This window comes from Thamnophis elegans, chromosome 6 (genome assembly GCF_009769535.1).
Source record: "Thamnophis elegans isolate rThaEle1 chromosome 6, rThaEle1.pri, whole genome shotgun sequence".
In the NCBI taxonomy this organism is placed as follows: domain Eukaryota; kingdom Metazoa; phylum Chordata; class Lepidosauria; order Squamata; family Colubridae; genus Thamnophis; species Thamnophis elegans.
In genome coordinates this window covers 15,239,145-15,253,217 of record NC_045546.1, presented here as the reverse complement: position 1 = coordinate 15,253,217, position 14,073 = coordinate 15,239,145, and the positions used below count along the sequence as shown (strand labels likewise).

Here is a 14,073-nt window from a genome sequence, read left to right as displayed (position 1 = left end):
TCAATCTTTTTTTAAAACAGGTTACTTATTACAATCATTGCATTATTTTAATTCTATACTATGCTTGTCCCTGGCAACCATATTTATTTTTAAAATGATCGCACAGTATCAAAGTTCAGGTGCTTCTAACAATTCTAGAAATCTAGATAATCTACCACTGAGAAACTGGAATATTTCTTCTGCTTTCTCCCCCCCCCCCCCTTCAAAATGTAAGCCTGGGATCATCTGTTACAAGGCGCAGCATTTTCCAATGTGTCTCCTTGCAGGAACAGAGCAAACGGCTTGGCAAAATTTGTATCATTTTTGTGATGATGTCATCATAAATAAGGTGTCACTTGCCCCATCCTACCCTCCCACCCCAAAACCCTGTTTGATATTTAGTCATGATTGTCCTAAAAGACTCCGATTCTAATATTGGTCCCTGAGGGTCTGAATGAAAAAAATCAAACTGATCCTTAATCCAGATTTAGCCAGAAGAGTTTCCATCTGTCGAAATGGAGGATCAAAATTGCAGAACCTTTGGAGAATAGGAGAGGATACAAACTTAATAAATAAAGTAAGTAAAATGCTTTCCCTGGCTTCTTCTACGCCACGGGGGTCAAATTCACCACGTTGCTGTCATGTGACATTTCACGTTTTTGGAGCTGGGGTGGGCGTGGACTGCACCTGACACATCCGGTCCACGGGCCACCAGTTTGGCACCCCTGTTCTACACTGTGGTCTGCATACAAGAGACTGGATTTTAAAAGGTCCTTTGCAATAGATGAGAAAAGCTCATTATCTATTCTAAAAAAAGGAGAGAAGCAAGACCTGAAAAAAATCAGAGAAAGCTTGCATATATATTTCCTGAAATATACCTATACTAGCTGTTAACCTGGTGTTGCCTGGGTATTTGCTCATCCCAATCCTGTATTAGCCATTCACAAATGTCCGGAATCCACGATATTTCTAATGTTGGATTTTTCCCCTTACCAGAGGAAGCATCCTTGCAGAGAACTGTGAGACCGTTGTGGCAACTCCACTATGCTGTACAGTAGAAGCCATTTTATGGCACAACAGGCTGTATCTTAACAGAACTTGAATCCAAAACTGTCACAATCAAATGTACTGTGATTTGACACTATAGATATAATTCATTCCTTTTCATTTCAGCGGCCCAGGCATTCCAGAGTTATGCTTGAACACAGACAGAGAAACACACAGACAGACACAGAGACATGCACACTGCGGGGTATTAGGGGTGTCTTACCCTCACAGTATTTGTTTCCAGAGAATAGGTCATCTGTGTACCAGGTTTGGTTGAAATTTCTCAAGGCATTCCAGAGTTATGCTGAAACACACAACACACACACACACAAACACAGAGAGAGAGAGAGAGAGAGAGGGAGGGAGAGGGAGAGAAAGAGAGATTTAGATAGATAGGTAGGTAGATAGGTAGGTAGGTAGATGATAGATAGATAGATAGATAAATGATAGATAGATAGATAGATAGATAGATAGATAGATAGATAGATAGATAGATAGATAGATAGATAGATAGATAGATGATAGATTGATTTTCCTGCTCCAGTCCATAAATTGCATCAACCTTCACTTCTCCCTCCCCAAGTATTTTTCTTGCATCACACTCCATACTCCTTTGCAAATTTATTCTACATCCACCCTCCCCCAAACAGGAAAATAATCAATCAGCACAACTGGCACACAGAAGGAAATGTCATTTCCCTATTTTCTACCAGAGGCCAAGGGAACAAGAGGCCAGTCCTCGGGGACATTTTGACCATGAGACACAAACCGCATAGTTCAACATAGTGCAAGATTAAGGAATCAAGAGCACCCAGATTTGCAAATCCCATAATGCTTCATTGACTGCTACTGAAGGAGAAAACATTTAATAAATTATTATTTTATTAGTAAATACTTAATTTAGAACGTTTGGCCTAACAAAATGGCTGCAGAGAGGTATCGGTGCCTTTTTGGAGGTAGGACATGTCTGAAAGCCTCTTTCAAGTTCCTGGATATCGACAGAGCCTCCTGGGAAATCCTGGCACAAGATCCATTGACATGGCGCAGGTTGATCCACCAAGGCTGCCAGATATTTCAAGGCAGAAGAACAAGCCTAGCACAAGAGGAGCTGCAACATGTGGCTCCGCAAAGCCAGAGCTGCAACATGTCTGCCCAACATGAAGCAGAACATTTCATGCCCATGTAGGCCTTACTAGCCACCTGAGGACCAGTGGTGGGTTCCGGATCCTGTCGCAACTGGTACGCTGTGACAGGGCCGGGCGTCCACCACAGGCATGCATATTGCACACACATGGGCACCCACCGCCCTGCGACGCTCCAGCTGCTCGGAGGTTGCGCAGGCGCTGTATGCTGCGTGCTCGTGCGCAAATGGCCCAGTTAGCTCAAATAGAGAGGTAAGGAACGATGGCAGGCGGGTGGTCTCTCCAAAGCACCGTTCCGGTACGGTGGCCGCTGATCTCAGCTGCCACTGGTACGCCCGCGTACCAGCTGGAACCCACTGCTGCGGACACACCGTGGACAGCCCACAAGATCCTCTTCGAACATGATGGACAAACATCAATTAATAATAACTGTGTGGACTAGTCTTTGCAGGGTCTTTCGGCCAGATTTCAGAAGTTGGTTGCCATTGTCTCCTTTATAGGACTGAGAGAGGATGACTGGCACAAGGTGACCTGGTGGACTTCATCCTAAAGCAGAATTAAGTCTCTCCGGTTCTAGACTGGTGCCTTAAACATTAAACCATACTGGCTCTTCAGTCGTATGACATACAAATAGCTTACTAAGAGGTTGAAACTGCTAGCTCAGGATTTATGTTCTGGAGGTCTGTTCCTTGTAGGCTCATGACTGCTACTCAAGGTTTGCTGAGCACGCAAATCAAAGGCTGTGTTGTTTTGGTCATGGGTTTGGATGGCTTTCACTATGGAGTCATTCTGCCTTTCCTGTAAAGACGACTAGGTAGTCCTTGACTTACAACCACAATTGAACTCAACATTTCTGTTGCTAAGGGAAACAGTTCCATGAGGTTTGCCCCCTTTTACAACCTTTCCCTGCCACTGTTGTTAAGTGAATCGCTGGGGTTGTTAAGTTAGTAACAAGGTTGTTAAGTGAGTCTGGCTTCCCCGTTGATTTTGCTCGTCAGAAGGTTGCAAAAGATGATTACATAAAATATGAGTCAGTTGCTAAGCCTGTGAGTTTTGATGCATGGGGATGCGCAATGGTTGTAAATGTGAAAAATAGTCATACGTTTTTTCAGTGACTTTCAAACAGTCACTCAATGAACTTTTGTAAATCAAGGACTAGCTGCATGCAGTCAATAAACTCAAACAGGTGGTGTTGGTCTCCCTTATCCATTGAGTCTGGGGTAGTTTTTCCCCTTCACTATGCTGGTTGGGGGGCAGCAAAGTTGTAGCTCATCGTGTGGGTGTTGTGGCCCACCAGCAGCCAGGGGACAGTGTGGAGGTTGGGGAGGATCATGGGCCAGTCCTGGAGTCTAGGGAAGGTTCGGACGAGGGCTGTGCGTCAGAGGAGGAGAGGGGGCCAGAGCCCTATGCCAGTTATCAGCTGCCTTCAGAGTCAGACATCAGTGAGGCAGACGATCAGCTGGAGCCTGCTCCCAGTGTGCGCATGCGCAGAGTTGCCAAATGAAGGGAACAGCTAAAGAACCAGGGATGACTTGGGAGTAAGGCCACAGGTGGATGATGAATCCCAGAGGAAATAAAAGAGGGGCGAAGGGGGAGTAGAGTTTGCAAGAGACAATTAGTTCGCTTAATTGGTTCGTGACTCTCTGAGATTCCTTGCCAAGTTTTGCAGATATCAACCTGGCAGCTCTCCAAGACAGATAAGGTCTGTGACTGCAAATCCACCCTTGAAAGATTTTGCTGGATGTGAATGAGCAGAATTCACAGTAAATTAATAAAAGGGGTTTTTTGTCAGGACAAGGAGTTTCCTTCATGTTCTTGGAAAGCCTCGGTCAGAACAATGGGAGGAACCCCACAATTGCTTATCCCTTGCCTAGCACGTGGTGGGAATCCAGCCCACGTGGTAAATTTGGGGTTCCGTGTTTCATAGGAACCTAGAAGACACGATTCAACACACCATGGGTCAGAATTAGGCATAAGGGTTTACGGTAGAAACAAGCCACACTGTTCAATCACTGTAAGCATGTAGGATTTTTTAAAAGTGAAAACGAAAAAAGGAAAAGCTGAGAAGTCTTAAAGGTTCTTTTTCAGGAGGCAACTGGATTTTCTTGTTATTTCTTTGAAGTCATTTCGCTTCTCATCCAAGAAGCTTCTTCAGCTCCGACTGGATGGTGGGGAATGGAAGGCTCCACCATTCAGTCAGAGCTGAAGAAGCTTCTTGGATGAGAAGCGAAACGATTTCAAAGAAGAAAAAAAAGGAAGTCCAGTGGCCTCTGTTAAAAAAAACACACACACCTTTGGGACAATCTCCGCCAGGGGATTTAAAATGGGATCCTCTTGGATTCGATTTTTTTTTTTTGCTTTTTAAAAATATATATTTTATTTATACTTTTTTTTCTTTAATCCACATAAGTACTTTTTTTTTCCAAGATATTTTTTTATTTTCCATTTTCATAACATATAATTACATAACATATAATTACATGTATACTATTACATAGCCAATATCCTGTTCCTATTATTAAATATTTACATCAATTCCTCTTACCATCAGCTCCCAAAAAACAATTATTGGCTCTTCTGCTCTCCATACACCATATTTGTACCTTATCCATAACTTTCATCTCCCTCTCTCCTCCCCCTCCCTACCTCCTTTCTTCCCTCCAACATCCTCTTCTACTCTACTTCCCTTTCCTTTCTCCTTCTCCTCTCTCCCCTTTCCACTCCTCCTTATTCTCATCTCTCCCCCCCACCCTGCCCTCTCTCCTATCCCTCTCTTCCTACCCTACTTCTCTCCTCTGCTTCCCACTCTTCATCTCATTCACATGGTGTATTTCACATAAGTACTTATTATACAATACATAAGTGCATTGTCTTATTTCGGGGGTAAATATTGCTATACTTGTAAAGTATACTTGTACAATTAAAGTTTGTGTGTGTGTGTATTTGTGTGTGTGTGTATGTATATAAACACACACACATACATACATACATACATATATATATATATATATATATACACACACACACACACATACATACACACAAAAACTTTAATTGTAGTATACTTTACAAGTATAGCAATATTTTCATACATATTCATTTCTCTTGCCTTTCGATATATATCTTACATATTCTTTATGCATTTGCTTAGTTATATGTACATAACTATTATGACACACAAAACTGTGTACTCAGGCGAGACACTGATTAATGAATGATGAAATGTTTGTTTTAAAGGGGGGGGGACTTTTACAACAAAAAAAGGTGGGGGCAAAGGAAAACTCACCAGGCCAGCCAGGGAGACGGGGGGGGGGGGACGCTTCCTAACCCCACAGAGCCCACGGCTCGCCTCCCGGTGCCCCCCCTCCCTTTACCCAAAACGGGGACCTGCCGTCCCGCCTCCTTTGCCCTGCATCACGTGGGAAGCTCGCCCCGGGGTCCTAACTGGAGCAGCTGCGCCTTGGAGGGGGGAAGTGCCGCGCGGAAGAGTGAAAAGCGTGGGTAGTAGGAGTTCCTCTTCGCGGGCGCTTCAACAACTGGAGGGCAATCGCGGCTCCGGATTCCAGCTGTTGGGAGGAACTTACTTTTCCCCTCCGAGGCCACCATGGACCTGAGGTTGCTGCCGTGGCTGGTGCTCCTTGCCCCTTTCTGCCTTTCGGGTAGGTAGGGGATCCCGGGAAATAATAGCCCCCACTCCCTGGAAAGTAAGTGACAAGGGAGTGTCCCGTCCCGTCCCCCCAAAAAACATTTCCCCCCTCATCTAGTTTCCCCTTCTTCCACGTTTCCCCGACTCGGGGCTCTCCGAAGACGGCGTTTCCCATCGTTCCCCTCCGCCGCCAGGTTTTGGGGAAACGGGGGGGGGGGGTTCTGGGGTGACTCTCCCAGCTGCGGATCGTGGGGTTCAAAGGGACTTTTGGAGTTGTTTTCACTCGGAGCCGCGTGGCTCGCGATCCCTTCGCTCCTTCCGCAGCCGTGCCAAAAACCAGTTTCGATTCGGAGTCAAACATGCTGCGCTGGAAAAGGAGGCCAGCAAGTTTCCCTTCTGGGCACAGGCTGGCTTTGGATCCGGTCGGGGGTGTGTGTGTGATCCGAAGTGATCTGAAATCCAGTCCAGGCTGAAGTAGGGAAGCTCAGTAGACGACTTGAGGCCATCTAGTCGCTCTCAGCCCAACTCTCTACCACGCCGTGTATATTGCTTTGAACTCCTGATTCAAAATGAGATCTAAATAAAATAAATATTAAAACCATGGATAGATAGATTAGGTAGACAGGCAGGCAGGCAGGATAGGGTTGGTAGATAAATAGATAATCGGTAGGTAGGTAGGTAGGTAGGTAGGTAGGTAGGTAGGTAGGTAGGTAGGTAGGTAGGTAGGTAGATGATAGATAGATAGATAGATAGATAGATAGATAGATAGATGATAGATAGATAGATAGATAGATAGATAGATAGATAGATAGATAGATAGATAGATGATAGATAGATAGATAGATAGATAGATAGATAGATAGATAGATAGATAGATAGATAGATAGATGATAGATAGATAATTTATTGGCCAAGTGTGATTGGATACACAAGGAATTCATCTTTGATGCATATGCTCTCAATGTACATAAAAAGAAAATATGTATATTATTTGTATATTGTCAAGAATCATAAGGTACAACACTTAATGATAGTCATAGGGTACAAATAAGCAATCAAATCATACTAGGAAACAATCAATATAAATCGTAAGGGCGGTTTATGGATATCTGCTTCCCTTTTTTTAAGGGAAGGCAGAATCCATCAGATTATCTGTCCCTCGTTTAAACCTATTACTTTTCCAACTTTCTATTTATTGCTTTTAAAATAATAACAGGAGAAAAAAGAAACAAAATGCATCTTTATAGCTAAGTGTTTTTCAAACTTGGCCACTTAAAGGGGTGGGGACTTCAACTCCCACAATTCCCCAGCCGGCACGCTGAGGTTGCTGGGAGTCGAAGTCTTTACATCTTCAAATTGCCAAGCATGAAAAACACTAGTTCAAAATATCCTGAAGTTTGCAAAAGTTTTTTGTTGTTAGTTGCGAAGTTGTATCTGACCCATCGTAACCCCATGGACAACGTTCCTCCAGGCCTTCCTATCCTCTACCATCCTATGGAGTCCATTTAAGCTCACGCCTGCAGCTTCGGTGACTCCATCCAGCCACCTCATTGTCTGTTGTCCCTTTCTTCTTTTGCCCTCAATCTTTCCCAGTATCAGGCTCTTCTCCAGTGAGTCCTTCCTTCTCATTAGGTGGCCAAAGTGCAAAAGTTATAAGGGTTTGGGCTGTTTTTTTTGGGGGGGAGGGCAAAGGCCAACTAATGGAGGAATCCAGAGATGACATGAATATTGACCTAGGAATGCTGGTGGCTTGTTTGGAAAGAAACTGGAAAGACAGGTGGGGGTGGGGGATGGAACAGGAGGGAGGGAGATACAGTTGATTGATTGGAACAAGAAAAAAAATGTACCTACCACATTGTAATTTTTTCTTTCACGCTCCATTTATCAAAAGAGACTGTTCTGTTTTCTCTAAAGCCTCATTTTTGTACAGATAATTAATTTTGTTCTGGAACTCTCATTGTCATTGTAAATGCTCCTAGTTCAGCAAGGCTGTACTTTTTATTATTATTTTTCCAATGCTCGGGTATTTGCATTGTTTGTTTGTTAACAGGGTTATTATATAATCATAATTACTGCAGCATAATTCGAAATGCGTTAGAACACACAGCAATGTTGTGTTTTGCCTTTTCTTTCACCACTGTCAGCGGTGGAGGGCACTCTTCCTAAACTCCAAAACAATCCGTGAACAGAGCTTGCCATATTGAGTCAAAACACAGAGAAGGAAGCAAGGCTCATCAATTGCTAGACAACTTGGTTCTTCCAAGTAAGGCTATAAATCTTAAGTCTGGCTGCTAATCCAATCAGCCCTGCTCAAACTTGGACAAACCCTTTTGCACCGTGAAAAGCTACATCCTTCAAGCCTGGCGGAAGCTGTACATATCTGTGACAATATGAAGTGGACATGACTGCATATATACAAGCAAATATAGTCACATATATCCCTTTCTCTCTGTTACTTAGTACATTTTCTCCTAATGGACACTAGGCAACAAAAGAGGGGAGGATTGAGGAAGGAAGGAAGGAAGGAAGGAAGGAAGGAAGGAAGGAAGGAAGGAAGGAAGGATTGATTGATTGATTCTGGTGCTCCTCGCCAGCTTCTTTGGTGATTTTTTAAAAAAGCTTCTGGACCGTTGGTGAAAAGAAAGAAAGAAAGTCAGAAAGAAAGAAGAGAGAAGAGAAAGAAAGAAAGAAGAGAAAAAGAGAAAAAAGGGGAAAGGAAGAAAAGAAAGAAAAGAAAAGTGAAAAAACAAGAGAGAGAGGAAAGAGAAAGAAAGGAGAGAGAAAGCGGGGGAAAGAAAGAAAGAGAAAAAGAGAAATAAAGGGGAAAAGGAAGAAAAGAAAGAAGAGAAAGAACAAAAGAGAGAGAAAAGAGAACGGAGCGAGAAAGAGGGGAAAGGAAAGAAAGAAAGGAAAGAAAGAAAGGGAAGAAAGAAAGAAAGAAAGAAAGAAAGAAAGAAAGAAAGAAAGAAAGAAAGAAAGAAAGAAAGAAAAGAGGGTAGCAAAGGATCAGAAGCATGAGCCAGGCCTATCAACAGCATGGTCAAGCTCAGGAGTCTCCAAACTTGGCAACTTTAAAACTTGGAGACTTCAACTCCCAGAAATCCTCAGCCTGCCATGCTGAGGAATGCTGGTTGGTGAATTCTGGGAGTTGAAGTCCATAAGTGTCAAAAGTTGCCAACTTTGGAGTCCTCTGAACAAGCTGATGTTAATGATAACAGTTTGGGAAAAGCTGGCAGGAAGCCACAATTCTTGTAGGGTGTTGGATAGACATATTGACAAGCATCTTTGTGGTTAATTTGATGAGTTTGCCACAAACGTTTGGAAGCAAACCACTGTCCTTTGGAAGGTCTGAATCAGAGACTGGGAGAGTGGCTTAGGGATTTTACTGCCCTTGTGTACAAGTCCCCAGTTCACTCTGGAGAGGACCACAAATCGACTGCAGTGAATTTGCAAAGTGGAATTTGTCTTCACTTTGGCCAAAGACTCCAGATGAAAAAGCAAGTCTTTCCAACAAAATTTCTGGAGTCGCTCAACAATGAGATGGGCGGCATATAAACTTAATAATAAAGAAATAAACTTGATGTCCATGGGCTGAATCCAGTCCCAGAATAATTTGACCAATACTTAAAAAGATTGTTATTAACACATCCTTAAAAGAGCATTCACTTAAAGAAAATAATAATTTTAAAAAAGTGAGGCGGGGCTCAAGTGCAACGAGGTGCATAGTTTCTCAGAAGTAAGTCCTATTCAGCTCAGGCTGGCTTAGGAGACAGGTTTGTATAATGCATCGTATGGACATTGGTCTAATGCAGTGTTCCTCCACCTTCGCAACTTTAAGATGTCTGGACTTCAATTCCCAGAATTCTAGGCGGACTGAGGATGTTCTGACTGCAAGCCTAACTAGAATAGCAATAGCAATAACAGTTAGACTTATATACCGCTTCATAGGGCTTTCAGCCCTCTCTAAGCGGTTTACAGAGTCAGCATATTGCCCCCAACAACAATCCGGGTCTTCATTTTACCCACCTCGGAAGGATGGAAGGCTGAGTCAACCCTGAGACAGTGAGATTTGAACCGCTGAACTGCATCTAACAGTCAGCTGAAGTGGCTGCAGTAATTAATGGTTTGAAACTTGTTACTATATAAGGGTGCGTTTGCCCAACGACTACCATAAAAAGGTCATTAAAATCGGGTCAGTCACCCAGGCGATCCGCTTTACAACATCTTAACTTAGGATGGTAATGGGCAGGCTCCATTGAAGTCACAAGTCAAAGACTAACTGTACTTGCTCTCTGGCTATTCCTTTAAATGGGATCATTCAAGGAAGAATAAAGCCAAAAAGGAAAGTAGCGTGTAAGAAATCGTAAATGAAAAAAATAAGAGTTAAAAAAAAAAAGATTTTTTAAGCTTTTTTATGAGCCTCAACCCTATACATACAATAGCAGAGTTGGAAGGGACCTTGGAGGCAGTGGTTGGTTTCAAAAATTGTTCGAACCTACTCTATGGGTGTGGCCTCCTTTGTGGGAGTGGCTTGCCGCCCATGTGACCGGATATGAAGATGCTGACGACACTTGTCAGAACCACCTTAAATTACCTCACACACAGCACTGGCATGCATAAGAATATGATGTAAACTTGTTTTTTAAAAGGCATCTTTGGTTTGCGTTAAAACAACTTCAACACATGCAATGTTCTGATTGCACCACAAATGCAGTAGTCATCCTTACCTTTCACAGAGGCACTGAGTTTCATAAATATGAGCATGATAGTTTAGAATAATCATATCCAAGGACCAGTGGTGGGATTCAAATTTTTTTGGAACCTCTAGGTGTGGCCTGCTTTCTGGGTCCACTGGTGGAACCTCTTCTAACCGGTTCGGTAGATTTGACGAACCGGTTCTACCGAATAGGTGCGAACTGGTAGGAACCCACCTCTGCTTGGAGGTCTTCTAGTCCAACTTCCTGCCTAGGCAGGGAACCCTATACCGTTTCAGACAAATGGTTATCTAACATCTTCTTAAAGACTTGCAGTGTTGGGGCATTCACAACTTCTGGAGGCAAGCTGTTCCACTGATTAATTGTTCTAACTGTCAGGAAATTTCTCCTCTACGTTGCTTCTCTCCTTGATTAGTTTCCACCCATTGCTTCTTGTTCTATACTCAGGTGCTTTGGAGAATAGTTTGACTCCCTCTTCTTTGTGGCAACCCCTGAGATATTGGAACACTGCTATCATGTCTCCCCTAGTCCTTCTTTTCATTAAACTAGACATACCCAATTCCTGCAAGCGTTCTTCATAAATTTTAATCTCCAGTCCCCTAATCTTCTTTGTTGCTCTTCTCTGCACTCTTTCTAGAGTCACCACATCTTTTCTACATTGTGGTGACCAAAACTGAACGCTGTATTCCAAGTGTGGCCTTACCAAGGCATTATAAAGTGGTATTAACACTTCATGTGATCTTGATTCTACCCCTCTGTTTATGTAGCCTAGAACTGTGTTGGCTTTTTTGGCAGCTGCTGCACACTGCTGGCTCATATTTAAATGGTTGTCCACTAGGACTCCAACGTACTATTTTTTATATTCTGGAAAAAGAGCAAGGAGTGTGACTGTATTCATGGCCCACTCCATAAAGCAGGGGTGTCAAACTTAAGGCCCCTGGTGTGGATCCGGCCCCTTGGGGTGCTTAGAGCTGGCCTGTGGGGCCACCCTGGAAACAGCGAAGAACCAATTTGCGGTGCCTCTGCCAGCAAAAATGCAGCTTATTTACAACTTATTCTTGCAATTTGATCTTTGAATTATATTATTGCCATTGACACAAACTATATGAATGTTGTGTCGGTGTTGTTTCCATATAGACCATTGGTTCCTAACCTTTTTTTTGGCCATGCCCCACCTAAGCATCTCTAATACCCTGAGGCCTCCCCCACCTCACTGACATATAATTTTTACTTTACTCAAAAAGTGAACTCTACTCACACAGAGGAAGCCTAAAAGGAATATTCACTTGGTTTAAACAAGGTTCAAATTGCCCCCCATTAAAAATCAAATTTCCCCCTGTGGGGCATGGGCCCCATGTTGGGAACCACTTATATAGACTATCTGGTTAGTTAAGGCTAATGGAAACTAACTCACATCTGACAACAGAATAGGCAGACTGGCTTCTGCCTTAGGAAAATATTGTAGGATGCAAACACACAATCCTTTGTTGTGCGAGGGCTGCATCTCCCCTTTTGGGTGTCATGCTAAAAATCACATGTCAAACATGAGGTTGAAACATCAGGCAGTTCTGTCATCATAAATATTGGAATTTGATAGTTGATGGCAGATATTAGAGGTGTTGCTGTGTAGAAGAATCCAGAAGCGGTGTTGTTGTTTTTTGTATTGCTTTTGCTGTCTCACTTCCATCTCCAGTTGAGCAATGTCTTTGCACGATTAATATTTCCAGTTACACAATCGGGCTTGCTAAAATTTATGATAGTCCGAAGTCATAACAACAATTTGCAAACTTCTTTTTGGACAGTATCTGAACTAAGAAATAGTAAAGGAGCCATCAAGAGTCCCTTGAAGGGAATATTCAGAAACTGTTAGAGAAACAATTAAGGCAGAAACATTTTTAAACTCTGGGAAAAGTGTTGGTATCAGGCATCAAGCTGACTCCACTCTGACTTAATTGGAATATAAGAAAGAAGGAAGATAAAACACAAACAGAATTTCAAAGTTCTGTTACTATAAAGGCAAAGCGGAAGGTTCCCCTCGTACATATGTGCTAGTTGCTCCTGACTTTAGGGAGCGCTGCTCATCTCCGTTTCAAAGCCGAAGAGCCAGCACTCTCCAAAGACGTCTCTGTGGTCATGTGGCCAGCATGGCTCAATGCCGAAGACGCACAGGACGCTGTTACCTTCCCACCAAAAGTGGTTCCTATTTTTTCTACTTGCATTTTTACATGCTTTTGAACTGCTTTGTTGGCAGAAGCTGGGACAAATACCGGGCGCTCACTCTGTTACGCGACGCTAGGATTCGAACCGACAAACTGCTGACGTTTCTGATCGACAAGCTCAGCATCTTAGCCACTGAGCCACCGCGTCTTAGCCACTGAGCCCACTGAGATATAGTCTTCCTGTGGAGTGATTTCTTGATCTGACATACCTCATAGACCTGAAGGTCTATGAGCTATGAGCCGAGGTGGCGCAGTGGTTAAATGCAGCACTGCAGGCTACTTCAGCTGACTGCAGTTCTGCAGTTCGGCTGTTCAAATCTCACCGGCTCAGGGTTGACTCAGCCTTCCATCCTTCCGAGGTGGGTAAAATGAGGACCCGGATTGTTGTTGGGGGCAATATGCTGACTCTGTAAACCGCTTAGAGAGGGCTGAAAGCCATATGAAGCGGTATATAAGTCTAACTGCTATTGCTAACTGCTATCGCTATTGAAGGAAATAAATTGTGGTCTGTGAGTAATTTCTACTTCAAATAACAGCAGAAATCATGGTTTAAAGACTGGACTGAGACTAAACACAAGGTTGTATTGGGTATCACCAATACAGTAAATTAAGGTTCATTGGGTTGATTATTGTATTTGAGCCACAAATCTCTTGATAGATTTCCCAAAAAAAATCATCTGTGCTATCCAGACTTTTGTTGAAAAGGATTTTCAAGAACATCCTAAGCCAGTGTTTCTCAACCTTGGCAACTTGAAGATGTCCGGACTTCAACTCCCAGAATTCCCCAGCCAGCGAATGCTGGCTGGGGAATTCTGGGAGTTGAAGTCCGGACATCTTCAAGTTGCCAAGGTTGAGAAACACTGGCCTAAGTTCTCACCATCACTAACAATTCTGCCTCACATCTTTTAAGAATATGCATGCGTGAGAGAAAGCTGTGCTTCATCAAGCCAAGGGGGGAAACATACTGTAGAGACTCACTGTCTGCTAGCATTAAAATAAACATTAATCACAACATTTGAACCACTGTGCTCTCTGTGGCTGAAGATTTCTGCAGCTATATAGGGAATTCTGGGAATTAAAAGTCCAGACCCCTTAAAGTGGCCAAGGTTGAGAAACATTGGACTAAAGAATATAACAGATATGAAAAGGGCAATATACAAAGTAACAAATACACCCACCTTGCTAGTATAAGTGGTCCTCAACTTAAGATAAGTCACTTGGCAACCATTGTACGGCAAGTTATTTTCAGTTTTCAGCAAAACCATGCCATAGTGAGCAATGAATTCTTAACAGATTAACAGAGTTGGAAGGGATCTTGTAGGTCA

At 43.0% G+C, this 14,073-nt stretch overlaps 1 protein-coding gene across 1 annotated transcript in view; it reads left to right on the top strand.

The window, feature by feature from the left end:
• Positions 1-5,506: 5,506 nt before the first annotated feature.
• The window catches only part of TMEM123 (transmembrane protein 123), a 31,943-nt gene continuing 23,376 nt past the window's right edge, over positions 5,507-14,073 (top strand). Inside the window, exon 1 of the mRNA XM_032219203.1 lies at positions 5,507-5,827. Coding sequence (XP_032075094.1) covers positions 5,773-5,827 — 55 coding nt within the window. The 5' untranslated portion in view covers positions 5,507-5,772. The remainder of the gene's footprint in view (positions 5,828-14,073) is intronic.